Source organism: Lutjanus erythropterus, chromosome 11 (assembly GCF_056507025.1).
Source record: "Lutjanus erythropterus isolate fLutEry1 chromosome 11, fLutEry1.hap2, whole genome shotgun sequence".
Lineage (NCBI taxonomy): Eukaryota > Metazoa > Chordata > Actinopteri > Lutjaniformes > Lutjanidae > Lutjanus > Lutjanus erythropterus.
The window spans coordinates 4570046-4589383 of record NC_139327.1 but is presented as its reverse complement, the minus strand read 5'-3'; the positions used below and the strand labels follow the sequence as shown (position 1 = coordinate 4589383).

The 19338-nt window shown below is 42.7% G+C and overlaps 1 protein-coding gene across 13 annotated transcripts in view; it reads right to left on the bottom strand.

Annotated features, from left to right (window-relative positions):
* The window catches only part of auts2a (activator of transcription and developmental regulator AUTS2 a), a 373611-nt gene that overhangs the window by 120401 nt on the left and 233872 nt on the right, over positions 1–19338 (bottom strand). For 12 of the 13 annotated variants that reach the window (XM_084730512.1, XM_084730516.1, XM_084730515.1 and 9 more), the window contains one exon: positions 3250–3279. In XM_084730512.1, the coding sequence (XP_084586638.1) occupies positions 3250–3279 (30 nt within the window). Of the gene's footprint in view, positions 1–839; positions 1059–3249; positions 3280–19338 lie in introns of those variants that run through there. The other variant, XM_084730525.1, reaches the window with a different exon arrangement.

Genomic DNA, 19338 nt, shown 5'->3' with positions numbered 1-19338 from the left:
ACACATCGGGCATCTTCAACACAGCTACATAAGAACATGTCTCTCCAATGTTAGAAAATTCAAATATCTGTACAGACCTGTCCACATACAACCAGAATATCCTTTGGTGCCCTTGTTACTTTAGATTCACTAATAAATCTCACCTTGATGCAATAATTCAAACCCAACATCCAGGCTTTTGTATGTCTTCTTTGCTTTGGGTTGTAGGGATCACTGTCGAGTCAAATTGCCTTAAATGAGCTGATTGTTTTACTCTCAGTTTTGCAGGTTCCCGATATAAAGTCAACCCTGTTGCAGGATGTTTTGCCATTCAGTCTGACATCAGCTCACACCCTCTATTACCCACAACTTTTCATGATGGAAAACAAAAAAAGAATGAGCCGAGCCAAGCCGAGTCATACCATACACTGGAAACACAAGACACACAGTCAACTACATTAATCATCAAAAATATTTAACATGCATACAGAAGGATTTCTGTCACATTTTCATAAATGGTATAGACCTTTAAAGCAGAATTATTTACTTTTCCCTTCTCATTGTCTAACTCTGACTGGACTGCTTCATGCCAACAGAGAGAAAGGAAGACCGCTGGTAATGGGGGCCTTACCAGAGAAGCTAATGATAACACATATAGAGCTAATAACACCAGTGTTGTGTGACGAGTGACTGCAGTGAGCCTGCCTCCTACCTGTCTCCCACTATGCCATTAACATGTCATGTTGGAGAAGGCCCGTCCTACAGGTCACTTTATAATGAGCAAATGCTCTGACAGTTTCCAACACATGCAGACACACACACTCACACAAACACACGAGCGGGATTGTGTGCGCACATACTCTGAGATGCGAATAGCTGTCTCTTATCAGAGTCTGGCAGCTCCCGCCGACACGGCAGAGGCCTTCTACACCAGGCGGAACATGATTTCTCCTGGGAACACTTTTTCCATTTCCTGCTTTTGAAGGGAAACTAAATAAGCCACGTTTGTCCTCATCTGAATACATTTGACCCATTAAAACGACTCTGCTCTCCCACGTCCTCCTCTGCTGCGGTGTTGTAAAGTAGACTGCGTCGCCCACAGAATGCAAATGACAACAGTGACAGTGGGCGTAGTGTGCCCGGCGCCTGGCAGGAGCAGATAGTGGCAGAGGTGACGTGGACTGAGGAGGGGTAAAAGTGTTGAGTGGGAGCTCCAATTACTCCCTCACACTGCGGAAGAACACGAGTCAACTCCTGTCATAGGGGTCCGCTATTTACTAATTCACTCCTCTGTTACTTTAACACACAATTAATCAATGACAGGAAGGTGTAGTTGGCGCTGTTCATCAGGAGTGTAACGTGAGCCAGGGTGAATTAATACAGTCACTGGGGGGATTACAGCTTACCATGCTCTCTCTCTCTTCCTGAAACAAAAAGGAATTGCCACAGAGACAGGAGCAATTTAAATCGACAACACTGAGTAATGACTCAATTTGCTGCACAGTCTAAACACCACAAGCAAATGGTATTACTAAATCATTAGAGTGGATCTAGATCTCTAGTTAGAAGTCGTGGGATAATATGGCTGCTCTCACAATCTGTGAGGTGGACTCACACTGTGAATACCTGGATAATACAAATGGAGCTGCAATGAATAATATAAAGATGGCTAAAAATAAAATTACAGATATTTAAAAACACTTAGATATTGTAACGGATAAGTTTTGCTTTAACCAAAATAAGTCAGACATTATTAAAAAATACAACTAAGACCAACAAACAGTACAGGTATAGGGTCGGTAAGGGTGGGGGGAATCTATACAACATAGTATTGTGATATTTTGCATAGCAGTAGTGCATCGATACAAGGAAGCCAAGTATCTATCTTTTAATGCATAAATTAAAAATATTGCAAATATGAATTAAATGTTTTGGTAATAGAATAATAAAATGCCTTTTCAGTCCACTAGATGGTGCCGAGTTTTTTTTTTCTGGGGAGGTCAGCAAAGGTCACGGAAACACAAATTTTATATTATTAGATAAAACCGACTTGGTTGGTCTACCAGATTGACCAGTGAACTGACATCTTCAAAATTGAAAATGAGAGTATACAACATTAGCCTCACCAAAACATCATCTGTATTTACGTGCACGTTTTTACCCTTTTTATCAACACAACTGTTTTCTTGCTCAGCTCTCTGTAGCTTTTTAACCTTGTTTTATTTCTAATATTTGTATTCCTATTCTTCCTACCAATTACCACCATCTGTGTCCTTTTGCTTTGCTTATGACTAAGTATCTCTAATACTCATTTTCTGAATGTGTGAAATCTGGTGTGTGCTTTTACACCCAAGATGACAAGAACTAGCAATGTAGGTGACACTACAACCTTCCCTCAAGCACTGCCATCAGCACAAACTTTCAAATGAGTGAACTGTACTGTATCCCCTGGTCCACTATTCATGCAGACACCTCTTGAAACTTCTTAAATCTGATGCTGCCACGATATTTACTGTATCGCCACCATCAGGTCAAACTTTGGTTAGGCCTATAAAACTAATCTGACCAGTGAACACTGTTCCTTAATGTTTATTGGTGAATGCCAATGTTTGGTTTTCAAACATTTGTTGTAAAACTGGAACTGTAACAGGCAACAAAAACTGAAACCATGCAGCTTTTAGCAAATATAGGACGGTGTTACACCACAGGAAGATGCTATAAATCTTGACAGTAGGAGGTGTTGATTGAGATTATAGGAATAGAAATAAGAAATACCTAATACATAATTATAGAGATTCTGTTGCTTCCAATTAGCAAAAGTGAGTGTCTCAAAAACAGACAGGCAGATAGGCAAAAAGATAGACAGACAGATAGGAAGATAGACAGATGATAGATATGGCATTGGATACTGTCACAGGCACTATACTTCACACTGAAGATATGCTTGTCAGTGCTAGGCTTTAAGCAAAAGAAAGCCTGCACCCTCAACCCTGGCTGTCACAGCAGTCTCATTTAAATGTCATCTAAATCCTAAAAACCCAGAACAGTTCGATTTAGATTTTGCACATCATTAAGTCATTTATAATTAATGCGCAGCTAATTAAGTCTTTCTCATAGTTATTAACAGGATGTTTAATTCTAATTACATTAAATTCTCAGCCTTTAAGAAAATGTAATATTTGAATCTTACTGAAAGCTGATAAAGGATGCCTGAAATGATCCAAGCACAATTAACAGTATATGAAAGATCACAGTGAATGGTTGGCTTACCTTGTCATCTTGGTCACTCTCGGTGTCACACTGCAAAAAAACAAAAAAGGTAAATCATAAATGAGGAAAATTATGTATGCATTCTCATGTCATAACTGCTTGGGTTGTATTCAATTTCAACACTTCTCATGTGAGTGCTGTAATTTAATTTACCTTTGCAAATGGCATATCTTATCGGCTTTTTAATGACGAACTTATCATATATTCAGTGCCTGAATATCATCAGATCACTTCATTAGCTGACACAAGCACTGGAATCTGAAACAAAGCAAATTTCTCGTGAGCAGCCGTGCCCTTGTTAACATTGAAACCTATGTAAAATACAGACGTAGCTGGAATCTCTAAACACCAACCGCCACTAGAATTATAATCCCATGATGTCTGTTCCTGCTTGAGGCTGGGAAGGAGAAATGACAAGAAGAGGAAGGGAACTTTGTAATGGAGGGAGGAAAAAGTGGTTAGATTTCATTTTTTCTTTCCAATTTCAATTTCAAGGTCCACTTAATTCTTTATCAACTAATTAGTGTGATGCTGGGTGACTGGCGGCCCTCAACGTTGTGCATATGGCTGAGGTGCAGAGAAGCACTGGAGTCGGTAATGAAGAAGGCACTGGGGGGGAATATGGGCAGGGGTTGGCACAGTGAGTGTGTGTGTAGGCGGGGAGGGGTTGGTGGGTGTCGATTAAAGTAGGGAGGGAGTGAAGGAAGGGGGTGAAATGATTGACAGCACAGGGAGTGAGCGGCAGAAAGCCCTGCCGTTTTTTTCTCTCTCCTCCCTTTTTTTTTGCTTCCATCTCTTGTTTTTTGCTGATCCGGGGCCCTGCAGAGCTCAAAGGTAGCTGGCTGGGCTCGTAGCCGGTCGCTTTCTGAGGCTGGACGGTAAAAAGGGGCCTTGCGAGCTCAGCAGGAGCATAGCATCCAATTTACAGGCCTGTCCCACACGGCCCCAGGGGCCGCCCGCGGCACACTGCCATGATGGTCAGCTCCAGCAGCTCATAAATTATGCAGAGGCAATAAACGCACTGGGCAAACACTCCTCAGACGTTTCCCAGCTCTCCATTTCTCTCTCACTCTGTTTCTCCGCCACCCACAACATCCCACCCCCCATTTTAATACAGTGTGCAGAGAGCCAGCAGCCCTATAGACTGTCAGCTGGAAGAATAAATAAGGGTAATGCAAGACGAGTGCACATTCTGATTACAAGTGAATGTCTGTGTAATACAAAAAGCTGCACACCGTGTGCATCTATTCTAGCTTGAGAATAAATAGGCGTGTCGGCCATGTATCGCACTCTCTTGCGGCCTCCCACACAGGCCTGACTAATACAGCAGCAGACAAGATGTGGTGAGCAGTATTAGCCATCTCAACTGCTTCCATGGAATCAGGCCTCTCAGAATGTGACAACAGTAATGTGACCGAGCACTCATTAGCTGCTCCTCTGCCTGTGCACACTACACAACCGGGAACACAGGCATGCACGGGGTTAAAATAATGGACATCATTTTAGTTTTTCCACTGTGTTGTGATCCATAAAAAAACACTACTAGCCCTTCTTTCTCATGTTCCCTTTTCTTGCTCTCCCTCCTTCCCCCTGTTCCCTGGCTGTGCAGCCAATTGCTTTGATTGCCAAGATAGAAGCCGGCTGGAATGACTTGCCCTTGCTTGTGAAGCAAATGGAACATGCTAATGGAACTCATCGTATTACCCGATGCAAAAGTGCCATAGCTCATTACTTTAAGATAAAAGGATATCATTGTAGACGGCAAGCAGAATTGACTTTCTGTGCTGCGACTTGATGATGATTTAATCAACTGCTCTCTTTCACTTCTCATCCCCGCGCCTGTCGCTTTTGCAGGTGCCACTAAACGAAGCACTCACACGGCTAGTGGGGGAGAGAAAAGAAAAGAAATTGCTGTCATTATTTTTTTTCCCTAGGAATAGAGGTATGCAAATTTCCCAGAGCGACAAAGGGTGGAAAAAAGGGAAAACGTAATAAAATGGAAATACCTTTATAATGAGCAAAGTAAAAAATCCTGAGATCAGGCCTGACAGGCAAGGGCAGGCAATTTGATCGTCCTTACAGTGCAGACGCCAAAGCTCCCTCGAACCCGCTGCTCAAGTACAGAGCAAAAAGTAACAAATAATAATGCTGCTAAAAGATAAAAAACACATCTCAGGCATACAAACAAGTCAAATCTGTCACTCACTGATAAGTGATCATAGTGAACTAATGCGTTGCCTCATGCATAAAGCAACCTGAGGCGGGGAGAAGAATCCCTGTATATCTGGAATTTTTCACTCTGTGTATTTCTACGCCCTGACTCTTACATTAGAAACAGAGATGGAAAGCTAGACACGCTAAGCTTTGCACTCGGTAGTTGGAAACGTCATGAATGATTGGTCGACCTCATCCTTAATAACTGAGGTATGGTATTGTTTTAGGAGGTAAGCATGAGCTCAAAAACTCTGTTATTGCTACTGACGGGTGAATGTGAATAAATCTGCAAAGCTATGGTTAACTGTTATGTCAAAAACACTTCACACCAATCCTGGGAGGCCGTGTCTAATGAAAAGACATATGTCAGAGGTTTAAAGTGGCTGGAAAAAATGAATATATTATACTGAAGAAAGAAAAAACACAACAATGGTCCTATTGAGATGAGTGGAGCTAGTTCTCTGACAGGCTGAGGTAGGAAACGGGTCTTATTTAAAGCAACAGTCATGTACAATAAGGAAACCATTAGCCCTGGGAGGGGGCTGACAGAGAAAAGTGATACTCTACCCAGGCCCACTGCTATTTACACAGGACCAGCATTATACTGTACAGCTAGACCCCAGTGTTAAGTTTAAGTAACACAGGAATGTCAAACATTAGCTTCAGCTCTAAGAGCTGTTGATGTTGGCCTGTATCCGGAGCACTTCTGATTGCCCCTCTGCTCTCACCCGGGCCTCTCTTTTGGCTGAGTGCTCTTACAAATTTCCCTACACTCCGTCCAAGCATCAAGCCTTTTGTTTACATTGGTCTGAAATAAGGAGTAAATTATTCTTGTCCTAAATCCTCTCCAGCTGAGAGCAATACTGGCCCAATACAAAGGGAGCATAAGGAGCCATGGGCTGAATGCTAAACGATGCAGCTATGCTATCGTCCGTAGCAGCAGGGCTCACCAAAGTCTCCTGCCAGAGCTACCCACAGAAAAATGTCTGTACTAAAGAGGCAACCACATCACACAAGGATGCGTGCAAAGCAAGTATGCCATGTTCCCCTTTTTCCAACATAACCTTCTGGAAATCCACTGGTCCACAAATACTAACAGATGTTAAGTCAATCAAGAAAAAAATGACATGCGTAAACGATATTTCTAAAGGCAAACACACTGTGTTTAACAGGCTTATTATCATTTTCGATTCACCAGTGTTACAAGTTGTCTCTATTCTAATATTTTCTTAAATGGCATCTTCTTAAGTCTGGATCTGTAATGGATGCGTATTGTCGCCCCCATGAGTGACATTAGCCTCAGGTTATGCTGGTTGCTATCCACGACCTTAGAATTAATTATGGTTGATATGGGCTTCATTAAAGCGCCCCGTTGCACAGAAGATGGTGTCTGTTTATCAGCCTGAGCCAGGTTGTCCTGCAGGATGGCTGAAGGGGTTAAAGCCCAGGGAAGGAGCCAAGCTGCCTGCATGCCTGGGAGCTGGAAAGACAGCATGAAGGATGGCAGCCATTGCCAGGGTCAGCTCTGACAGTGCCAATTTGATGTGCTGTCGTCAAGGGCTCCTCATTCCCTCCTCCTAACAGCTCCTTCCTGATATAGCTGCGCGTCCTGATGGTTTTCTGATGCAAACAGTCACATGGCAAAATGGTTTTCTCCCCTTCCGCTGCATCCTCCTCCATCTGCTGCTGGGGCCTGGGTGCCGCCGACCGCCTGCCTGTCACAGCGTGCGTGGAAATTAGCTGGGGAGGAGGTGCTCGCTTGTGCTAATTACATTTTAATCATTGGAAATGTGTTGGCAAATCAAGCCTTGATTGCCATCTTGGAGCCCAGTGCTGCTCTCTGCAGGTTGGGGATGGGTTTGGGGGTGGGGGGGTTTGTGGGGCTAGAATGTGGCTGAGCCCAGACTCGCCAAGCTGGACGCCTCGCTCTCCACCACAGCTTGATATGGCGGCATGCCTGGCCTACCGCTGTGTAGGGGCTGTGCCACATTATTCATGGGGAATAGAGGAAGACCAGGATGGTGAAATGGGGATCTGTGCCATGCTTATTCTCAAATCCCCCACTCACACCTCCCATATCCCTCTCTCTTTCTCACCCACACATTACACAGTCTGCCAGTCCCGCCACTGTGAATTGAGGAACAACAAATAGAGCCGGGCAGGAGGAGACTGATGAGCTCAGGGTTTGCTACACAGCACCTGCTTTGGCACACAAAGCTGGAGCAGCAGGCCCCGTCACAATACGCTCACAAATTAGTTTCTTATAACACAGAAATTAAAAAAGAGAACTGACTTGAATTGATCTAATGTAGACTTTTTCAGAAAAACTGCCACTAATCTTAAGTTAGAATATGAGTATGGTCGATACATTTTGATGAGTGGCGATGCAGATGTGGTCCAGTTTGATGAACTACACTAGACACACCAACATGATCGCTATGCTCAACCGCTGGCTTCATGCAGCTTTGTCACCTGCTGTGACTTATGATATTAATGATGATCTGCCATGGACAGACCTTCTGTTTAATAGCCCCTTTTCCTTAGTCGCAGCTATACAACAGACTGATTCACACTCATAATAAACCTTAAAAATAGTGCCAAACACACAAAAACTGTGTGCAAGTGACTTCACACTGGACTGAACCTCAAATAAACTCTGGGATTACTTTACTTTAGAACTAAGCCAAGCAGACACACTTTTCATAAAAAGGTATCCATAAAAGACAGTTTAGTAAATACACCTAAAAGTTCAGCGAGTGGAAGGAAATTCAACATGACATGCCTGACTGGGACAGATCATTAAAATAAGCAGGGTTCTGTGGCGATGACATCCAACATATAATTTCCACAGCATCTGCTTGATGTCGAACTGTCATATAAAAGTATGGTAGGAAAGAAAAGACCTCAAAAAAATCACGAGGAAAAGAAAACAGCACAACTTGAGTGTTTGAGACAGTCTATATAGTCACATAAGGCAAACGCCTCTTTCAGCAGCCAAGAATGTTTCGTCAGGGGAGGACCAGACTTCTGTCTGGACTAATATAACCAGGTCTGATCCACATGTGCACCACTGGCCAAATGCAGCAGGCCAACATCTGAATGCAATTTCCCTTCAAATGTAAAACTTTATCCAGAAGATATTCAATTTGACCGCAAACTCTGGATTCCAGTCACTGGGACAGTGGAGTTAAAGGAGGGATGATGGGGGAGAAAAATTAAGCCTTCCATAAAATAATAAGAACTTTATAGTCTGTGACCTCTGGTTTCAATACTCTGGAGTACATTCTTTTTATGTTTTATTTCACTGGACTGTGCCCAAACTTACTGACAGAATACTTAAGAGAATGTTCTAAACCTGACTCTTTTATTAACAATTCCTGATTTGCTAAATCTCTAATGATTTACATTATAAAAGGTTATGCAATGTCAAAGTGACTCCATGTTGAGATGTGAGCAGAGCAGTGACAAGGAGCAATGTCTGAAATGCAGATACACAGTCATATTAACATGCTTCTGGATGCCTGGGATGAGAAGATATGTTCTGAAGGCGAGCAGTGTTAGGGTATGTTGCTTTCTGTGTGAGTGTGGAGGAAGGTAGGACATTTAACTCAACCGGAGATGTGGCAGCACACTACTGAAGTGATGCTTGGCAGAAACAGATGTTGCCGCAGGGTAAACCTCTCTGTTGATCAGTTCCATCCACCCACCCAATACACACACACACCTGACAAGGACTGGGGTAGGAAGGAAGGAACAGAGAGGTGCAACACTTTGCTTTTCTTAAAAATCCATTTGTTACACAAGCACCAAGTTCAGTGTCTCTCCTTCTAGAATCTTCTCAACGTGTTTCTCCCGGCTACAGGCGCCTGGGGGTGGGAAGCGTTCGCTGGTTATCTGATAGAAATGAAAAAAACATAAGACACCGCTGCAGTGTGGGCGCATACACAAACACCCACAAACACACACCTTGCCTCACCCCAAGTCTGTACTCTGTTTCCATAAGCCAACAGGGGACTGAGGCACAGAGCAGATGCTGGATTAATCAAAGATTAATAGAAGGATTTTCAGATAATTACATACATCAAATTGCATTGTTTGCGAGGTTATGGTGACTCCCCTGGGATAAGCCCAATTGATGTGTATTTTAAGTACTCCACATGCTAGACATTAACAATGATGTTGTTTGGCATCTTCATTATAGCATTTGGCCACAGACACAAACAATTTATTTCAGATTATTTGTGGGATGCTCCTAAAGAAGTAGAATTTTCAGTGTACTGTAAAGCCAAACTACATAGCTAAGGAGAAGAATGTAAGAAGAATGTAAGAATTTTAGTTCCAAACATTAAAAAACAAGATTATCTACTGTATGTGAAGTTTCAAAGAAGTCTATATAGTGTGAGATATGTACCAAAGTTAGCATGTTAACCAGCTTTCCCTGGCATTGACATTGTACCTCAAGAGGTGATAATGAGTCACTGTAACGTATGGTCTGCCCTCAAACCAATATGGGAGGATGATGATGTAGCGATGCCTCGAGGGCGAGAACTCATGCTCAGCAGCAAAGACAGAAGTGATAGAAATAGAAGCAAAACAAAACTTAACACTGGCGTTGCTTTCCACCAATGGAGACAGCTCTTGGCAAGTAAAGGGATGAAGTTTTATGTTAATGTTCATGCTGGCTATTTAGCAATATCTGATAAAGGTAGCTAACTGTATGATGTCACAGACAGTGTTAATATGTTAAATAAATCAGATTTTTGTTGAAAGAAAGAATGTCCTGTGGGAGCGACTGTGCATTTCCTTGTTTCTTACGATAGGGGTGAACTCCCCAACTTCCTGGTGACCAGCTGCCCCCAGTCTGTTTGTAGTATGAATTTGGCAGGTGGACACATCTTGCATATAATTACTTCAAATGAACAAAGGGGGTTATAGAACAAACAAGTTTATATTCCTCCAAGTAACATCTCAAAAAAAAGCATCTTTTTAATATTAGTTAATATTAGTTCATTAGTTTATATAATCTTCTATTAGAACTTAAATGCAACACACCAATCTCTTGTGAAATGTGATTATATTACTCACAATGGAGCAATTACATAAAAAATAATCACTGCCATCTCTGGTATCACTTGTAACATTCATGGCTTGCACGTACATGGATGTATGCTTAACAACAGGCTGCAACTCACTGTTGTCAAGAGATATAAACCTCATCTGCTCCCCTCACCTCCCACTTCCAGCCCTCCCTCCCACCCAGCCTCCCTCCACACTGACTCATAGCTGAGGGGGGAGAAAAACATCAGGATTAGGTTCTGTGCCTCTAATCACTTAACTCCTCACACCTGATGGCACACTATTAACTTTGACTGTCTCCAGTGACCCCGCGGGTCGTTGCCCATCACATCAAGTTTTTATTAGGGAATTTTCCTCATCATTAGCCATGGCCTGGAAACGAGCCATTAATATTCATACTGGCAAACCAAAATGAGGTCCCACTGATTTTCCATCATCCAGGCTATCTGCGCAGCTGCCGCCGTTAACAATCACCCCAGTGCTGCACATTCACCACGTATCATTATAGGGCTCCATAAAGCTCTTTCTCTGGGTCTGCCATGATGGGAAGGAGAGCAAGGTGGAGGAGGAGGAGAAGGCGGTGAGGCTTGCAGCCAGCTGACGCCCGTCTGAGAGAAACTGCCCAGCTCTGCCAACAATCTGCCTGGAAGTCTCATGCATAAAGACCGGTGCTGTCAATGCTAACAACCCCTGCAGGCTCTGCCAGGGACACAGCTGAGATACACAAGAGTTCCCTCACATTAGAGCACATGTTGTTTATCAGTCTGTAATGGCAGCTAGGAATGTGTCGCTTTGGAAAAGTTTGAAACCTTGTACAAGATGCTGACATACCTGATGATTGCAGTTTCACTTAGACAGGAATTCTCTGCTATTTTCCAATAAATACTAAATGTTCTTCACAGCAAACTATGATTTACCACTGCATGAAGGAATTTTCCAGGAGCTAGATCTGATACATCTTCAAAATAAAAGCCATTCAACCTTGCATATGATATCAGCACGCCAGGAATTTGTGCAAATACTTCCCATGAATCCAAAATGGTTGCCCACGTTTCTACAGATTACAGCTCATCGTCAACGTTCAACCCTGTTTGTGCCTCTGCGTCTTCTCCGTTACCAGAGGAGGGCATCTCACGTCTCTGCTGCCAGCAAGAGAAGGTGCTCAGGCTGCGCATGGTGTGAACACAGGCCTGATAAGGTGCTCCAGAGCAACAATGTCCCAGGCATCTTCTGCTGATAAGACTCCTCTCTCTTCCCCACTCATCTGAGCTGAGACTAGCTGGTCCTGATGCAGGGGAAGGCCTCCTCTGTGTCATGGGTGGGAGCAGCAATTAAGTGGCAACACCCTGACAGGCAGAGATAAACTTCCGCCTTTTGCTTTCTTATGCAGGGCCGATCCCTCACTGCTCCTCACTGAATTAAACATGAAAATAATATCTGAAAATCAGTTATGTGAGCTAGTATGTGACAGGCGACGGCCTACAGTTAATTTGAAATGTTTGATACTTACTCTGACAGGTTATTTAGTTTACATATTATATTCTTAGTGAATGCTGGATGTTATTAGCTGGGAACTGTTTAGTTATGTGGGTTTGAAAATGGTGTCTTGATTTCATAAACAGATTGCACCGTCAACAACTTTCAGTAGAACGAGGACATAAGGTGAGACACCAAAACAGATGCAGCCGCTTCAGCTCCGTCTTCCAAATAATTAGAGCTGCAGTGACAAAAACACTTTGTTATTCTCCTACTATGATTTGCTAGCTGTCGCAGCGTACATCTGAGTTGCCTCATTATACAGAAAGTACTCAAATAAAAGCCGACACTGCACACTCCTGTCAAGATTCTGTCTACCGCACATGCAAACAAGCGAAGATGAATAAACATTAGTTGTTGTTGAGGGCTGGTCTTTGAGCCTCCAGGCTCACAAAGATCCGCTTTGTACAAAATAAAAATATTTAATTTGAAAGACTGATGCCAGGCAAAATGAAATTAAAAGGAACCCATGCTAACTGCTAAAACAAATTACTCACAGCGCGCTAAATTACATTTGCTCCTCCATCAGCGAGATCAAACGAGCCTAGTTTGACTCTCCTGCGCTAATGATTTCCTGCACTCACCTCCTTTTTCATCCCAGGGGTGTTAATAAACACTCAGTCTGTTTTTTTTTGTTTGTTTGTTTGGTTTATTTATACATTTCCCAGCTCTACGTCTCATCTCACTCCCTCCCTCTCTCGTTCACTTTGCCCACGCCGGTGGCAGGCTGGGTGAATTAGAGGGATCTAATGTAATCCCAGGGACAGCGGGCTTCTGAAAAACGTGCTCAATTAAAGCAGGATGAGCCCAGTGGGAGCGTCCCTGGTGGAGCGTGGGGTGACTGACGCAGCCCTTTGGTTGGGATTAATTAGCATGCTAAGTGGTAGAGCACGATAGCAGGCTGAAAGCCACAGACCAGACATATGACATCTACCACCTCCCACAATACCAGCAGTACAGTCACAGCTCCAACTAGTCCAGCCTCTTTCTGTCCCTCAAAGCCTGATTTAACCTCCTGACAAAGACATACAGGTATGGACTGAAGCCAGAGTTGAGGGACTGAGGCTGTCTGTGGTAGAGCACACAGCTCAGAACACATTCCATATCTGCACTTTTGTTGAGAAAACTACAAATAAAATGTCAAATTTAAAAAGTCTTGTTGATGTTTTTGCAGGCTCCTCAATTCTTCTTTTGAAAAATAATTCCAGGTTTTGTCTGTCGCTTTCCAGTCGTAAACAGCCTGTCCACATCGTACCACATTATCACAGGATGACAGATAGCATTGTGGCTAAACTCATGCTCGGCTGAAGGATTGCTGCAGGATAATCGAGTTGGCCAAAGATTAGTGGAATAAAAGGGCTGCAGTGTTGAGGGTTTTAACTTGTGATGGCTTGTTTTGCTCCTTGAAACCATTAGCAGTATGCAAACATGAGGTCAAACTGTGAGCGGTGATGTGGAACTTTGATTTTTGGAGTTATGCTCTAACAGAGTTTCCAGACCTTTGTCAAACTGTAATGTTTTTCAGTGTTTCATGTGTTTTCTGTTTGATTTCTGTACAGCAGAATACCACAGAGCTTAGGCCCCAAGGCTCTGTGCTCATATTGACTGGCCCAGCAGGGGGTGGACTTCAGAATGAAAGACTGCCCATGGATAAAAATGTTTGCCCAGCATTCTGGGACAGCCAGTGCAATGCGAACACAACAAAATGCCAACATCTGCATCAAATCCACATCTCTGACTTTGTCAAAGGTTCTTCTTTTATTCTTTAGTGGAAATGATTCCTTGTGCACTACACTGCCAACACTCATAAAAATATCTGACTACACAGTATTCTTTGCCAAGGTTCACATCTTTTTAAAAACTTGGTTCTGTAGCCGAGCTTTCAGGGTCAGCTCCTCAAACATCTATGCTTAGTGAATTACTGGTTAGGGAGCTGTGGAGCAAGACAAAAGGAGAACTCGGCTAACCGCCATAATTTAAGATTGTGCTATCAGTGACAAGAGAGAAGACTCAATCCATCTAAAATCAAAAGAGTCCAAGCATACAGCTTTTTGAGAGACTTATGTCTTGTCAGTAAGTGAGGGTCAGCTGTCATGTGGTGCACCGGTGTTTTTCTAGGCCACTGGTTACTGCTACCCTTGTGTGTTGTTATAGTGTCTCTGAATAAGCGATCGTGCTCCAATAAAAACTGACCTACCCTCGGCTCCACTCAAGAGCTTTCAAGCCAACTCAGCACACAATATCCCACATAGTTTATGACAACCCCTCTCTGGGTTTTCTTACAGACCAAAGACACAGGGAAGGAGAGAGGGAGGCAGGCAGAGAAGGAGAGAAAATCACTGGAGTGTTTTGTCAGCCATAATTACTCTCCAATTATATGGTCAAAATATGGCATTACAGGGCACTTTGTTGTCCAGGCAGCCTGGCTTTGATCAAGTTGTGGCGGAATGTGTTTCACATTAGAGGCCCCACTATGATGTATGCTTCCTGTCACGACAAGGATAACAGTGAGGTCAGCAGAGCAAGGACCCCCACCCCCCCACTGGGAGCAATAGCAGTCCTGCATCCATCCCTGAAGCATACTCTCCTTCTCTCCAGCCGAAGGGAGTAAATAGATATTGAGGAAGAGAGAAACAAGGTAGAACAAGAACAAATTCACAAGAGCTGTGACCACGTACAAGCTTAAATGGCTTGATATAACTTTTAAATATCTGCCAATACAGATACCAATCTGATACCATCCTTTTCCCTTCCCCTAAACAACTAAGCTCTTAATAATATTTTGCACTCAGCTGTTTTGCCTTTTCTCTCCTTGAACTTAAAATAACTGCACATAGGTGACATGATGACAGCTCTGCTGACAGATTTCACTCATGTTACAGCTACTATTCACATGACACATGCTGTTCATCAGTGTTACTGTGACACATCTCTCTTTAGGGCATGTTTCTCAAAGTTTAGTTAAGCATAATAATTGATAGGCTAATGGTGTATGTGTGTGTATTTTTTTGCTTATCTATCTGGGTCTGTGTGCGTCTTTCTACAAAGTTTGGTCATGTTGTGTGAATAAACTAAACACCTTTTTGTTGTAAGCCACTCACTGCCACACACCCTTTTTGCAAATTGGCATTAACCATTAATCAGCTGTCCTTTGGCTCTTTACCAAGCTCTCCACAAAATCTGTTATCCTATTTTGTGATAGGTCGCTCCTATTGTATTAATATGCCTACTTTTCAAATTTCAGCCTCCTTGAAAACTGAAAACGTGAAAACTGTGGCCACCAAAAGATGGACAAATTTTTCAGACCGACCAACTGACAGAACGAGCTATAGGGCTACTGACTGCAGCTAAAAAGAGAAAAAGACGATGAAGAAAAAAGAAGAGGTGGTGGTGGCAATGGTCGAAAAATTGATCTTCTGTGCCAAAATAAAGTAGCAGAACTACAAATTCCCAGAGATCTGTTCTAACAGGCATAAATTCAGATTTTTACTATTGGACATAACTATCATGAACCTGTTGTATTACAAGCAAGTAGAAGACATTTTGGCTGAGAATTAAGCAGATTTTTTGATGATGATTATGCATATCCTTAAAGGTGTAAAATATGTTAAAAGAATTTCTAAACAGCTTTTTAAAAATATAATCTGAAAAATTGCGACTTTTTTTTTCTAGTACTGGCAAACACTTTTTACTTTTACCAGGTGTTGAGGTAAGAGTTTCTGTGTTGCGAGATTGGGTTGATTCAATCACAGTTCTACAGCGACACTAGTGGTCAAAATCTCCTCAGGGTACATCAAAGTATATTTTCAGAACAGTGTAAGTGCAGGATATGTTAAACATGATATTATCTCTGTGGGCAATGTCATGGTTGAAATGAACCCTGTGGTTCGCTTCAGTGGTGTGAAGTTGATGGACCATTCATCACTTTAACACACACAGCCAAGGTAAGAGACTGCTGCCCTAGAGCACTACAGCTGGCATAATATATTAACACTGAGTGTTCAAGGAAAATTACAATGACTTTGAAAGCGCTCATTTTCACCCAACACATTCTCTCTTGGGTTGGCAGTGCTCTGGAACAACCCACTTATCAAAGACGCCCATGTGGGTAAAGAAAACATTTCAGCACACCATCTCTGAGCTGAGCAGAGTTTGCCAGACTTCTGCTGGTCATCTGCTGAGGGCCAGTGAGAGCTCCTCCTGAGGGATATCAGTGGCATCCCAGGCCAGGCATGGCATGTGCTCTCTCCAGGCCCCCCCTCCCCCCCAAGGCCCTGCTGCATGCTGGCCTACGCTGCGGACACCACCATCTGTGCTGCCTCCCGTTGGTAAGTTGGCAACTGAGACTGCACAAGCAGCCCTCCCCTGATTTGGGCGTTCGGCCCGGGGGTTGGAGGAGGAGGAGGGTGGCTGTGGTGCAGTGAGGGATGCTCCCTGGTGTTTCAGAGAGCCACTCCATAACACTTTCCTCATGAGCGCTCCTCCGGAGGGCTGCTGGAACGTCTCGGAGCCATCTGGGGAGAAGTGGAGCGTGGCAGGGAGCAGCTGGACGCTTACAGCTGCTATTTAAGCCCTGGCAGCAGAGCTCCATATCAGTCAGTCAGCAGGAAATGCAGGGAGCAGAACCTAACAGAGGAGAGCTCACAACACAGAGCTCCTGCTCCACACTCCTCACACTCCTGACATGAGCTTGTTCTGTCCTTTACTCCCTAAAATGATGGCGCGGGGGTCTGCAAGAAAAAAATCTTAGATCCAAATATTGCAGCTGAGCGAAACGTACAGATTCTGTACAGTCCAATGGTGGAACTGGCAGCTGAAATATCAGCTAGAATTCATGTCTAACCAGGGTAACGATGAACATTTCTCAAAAAATATTTGATTGTGATTCTTTAAACTGATATTGCAATTTTGACATTAGAGGGAATGACAAGTTTTACTTAAATGTTCACTGAAAAACACATTAAAATGATTATGGTGCGATTGCTGTGAGGATCTGTTCTAAACAACAATGCTTTCTTAAACTGAAGAATATGATGTGTGGGCCAGGACATGTCAGCAGCACAGTATTTAATTTAAAGCGGTATTTCGACACACATTTTTTCCTTTGACAAAATATTGCACCTCAAGCAATTTGATAATTGCACTAGGCCATGTTGCAATTAGTTGTTCAGACAGTCAGACAGTTAGATGTGTTGCCAAAAAATGTTGTTTTGGCAGATAACATCAGTATTTCCAATTAAAGTTACAAAAGATATTTATAAATGTGTTAATACAAGGAAACTAGTTACCATTTAGAGAACATGAACACAAGGAAATTAAGTAGGTGTCATATCTAGCATATAATATTCTGAATATTAGATTTTTCAAGGGACTGTGTATGTGTTAGGAGTAGGATGCAGGTATAAAGCCAAAAACATGTCAAGTTATCTTAAATTAAAGATGTGAAATGTGGTTTGTGGAGCAGTGTACATGAGATGTTATCTCTGGACAAAGACAAGTGTGAACAGGGTCTAGTCAGATAAAGTGAGGCAGGTCACGTTACACTCTGGGAATCTGCCTCGGTTTACAGCAGCACTTTACTACAAGCAAACACTCTCGAGTAGTTTAATGAAAGCAAATACAGATGGGTGGAGCTTGATGACTAACAGACTTCTCCAAAACATATTCAGTTTGCACTAATAATTCACTCACATCCAGAGCAAGGCAATACTTTTATTTCTGGAACTGCAAGCACTGGAACCATGTTATTTTAGTAATCTTAAGTCTGACATGAGAATATAAGCATGCTTTCATTCAAAAGTCCTGGAGTGCTGTCATTGTGGCATGCTTACATTCAGATTAATTTTAGTGCTTTAATTTTTTGCATATGAAAATTTGTGCACTGTGCACTAGCAATTTGTTTTCTATTGTTCTGTTTCCCCAATCCAGTAGATGGCTCCCCTGCTTGATGGAGCACACTATGAGAGTGATTTAAGTCGCCATTTCTCTTATGATGGCTATTGTGTAAGTGGACATTAAAGGACCAGTCTGTAAGACTTAGTGACATCTCACAGTGAGCTTGCAGATTGCAAATGTCTCTTCTCTCCCTCCTGCTCCAAGTGTGTAGGAGAACCTATGGTGGCCACAAAAACAAAAAATGTGAAAGGCCTTATTTATGGCCAGCGTTTGGTTCATCCACTCTAGGCTACTGTAGAAACATGGTGGTGCAACATGACGGCCTCCGTGGAAGAGGACTCTGTAGATATAAAGGGCTCATTCTAGGGTAACAAAAACAACAATTCCGGGCCCTTAACCAAAACACGTCTTTTAGCACTCTGGAACTAGCTATGCTAAAGCTAATGTTGTTAGTCGCTATGCCAATGTCTAAACAGTAAAGCAGCCTCATATAGCAGTTGTAAACAGACAGGTTACTGTGAGGCAAAATATCATGGGAGTAAGGTTAAAAAAAAAAGAGTAGTTTTAACTTTTTTCCTCCATTTATTGACATGTATGAAATGATCCAAAATAAAAAACTGTAAGTAGACTACTTGATTACTACAAACAAAATATTTAAACAGCATTTGTCCAGGAAGGAATCTGTCCCAAAAGTTTTGATTCATATGAGCAATTGAGCACTGTAACTGTGATCACTATGAGCAATCTCCACTGTACAAAAATTAGCCTGGCTCACAGTAAAGGGGAAAAAACACAAACATTTGGGTCATCAATGTAAAAAATACACCAAAAACAAACTAACCAACAAAAGAATTCCATTCCTCATCAGGTTACCTCTGACTTCATGACCCTACACAGACTGCCTGCACAGGAGGCCTGGCAGCTCATTTGGTAGAGCATGTGCCCCATGTACTGAGGCTGTGAGTCCTCTATAGCACCTGTGGTTCAATTCTGACACGCAGCACTTTGTGGCATTTTTTCCACAGAAAAACAGCCCAGAAAATGCTAACTCATAACATGTTTATGCAAAAACAATCTGAAGCTCAGTATAAAAGAACTCTGGAAAATAAATTATTTCACAACACCAGTACTTGTGGCTACAGCTTTAACTAGTTTGAAATGTGCCAGACAGCACCTGGAGAGATTTACAGGCAAAACACAGATACACAAAAAGTAGAAGAGCTCTCAGTCACAGAGACACAGGCAGAAAAATGTGCACTAACAATCAACAACAACAACAGAAAAAAGAACTGGATTCTCAGTAAATGTCGATTGGCCACCGGAGACAGCATGGGAGGTTTTCTCACAAAGCTGTACAAGTCTTGATTC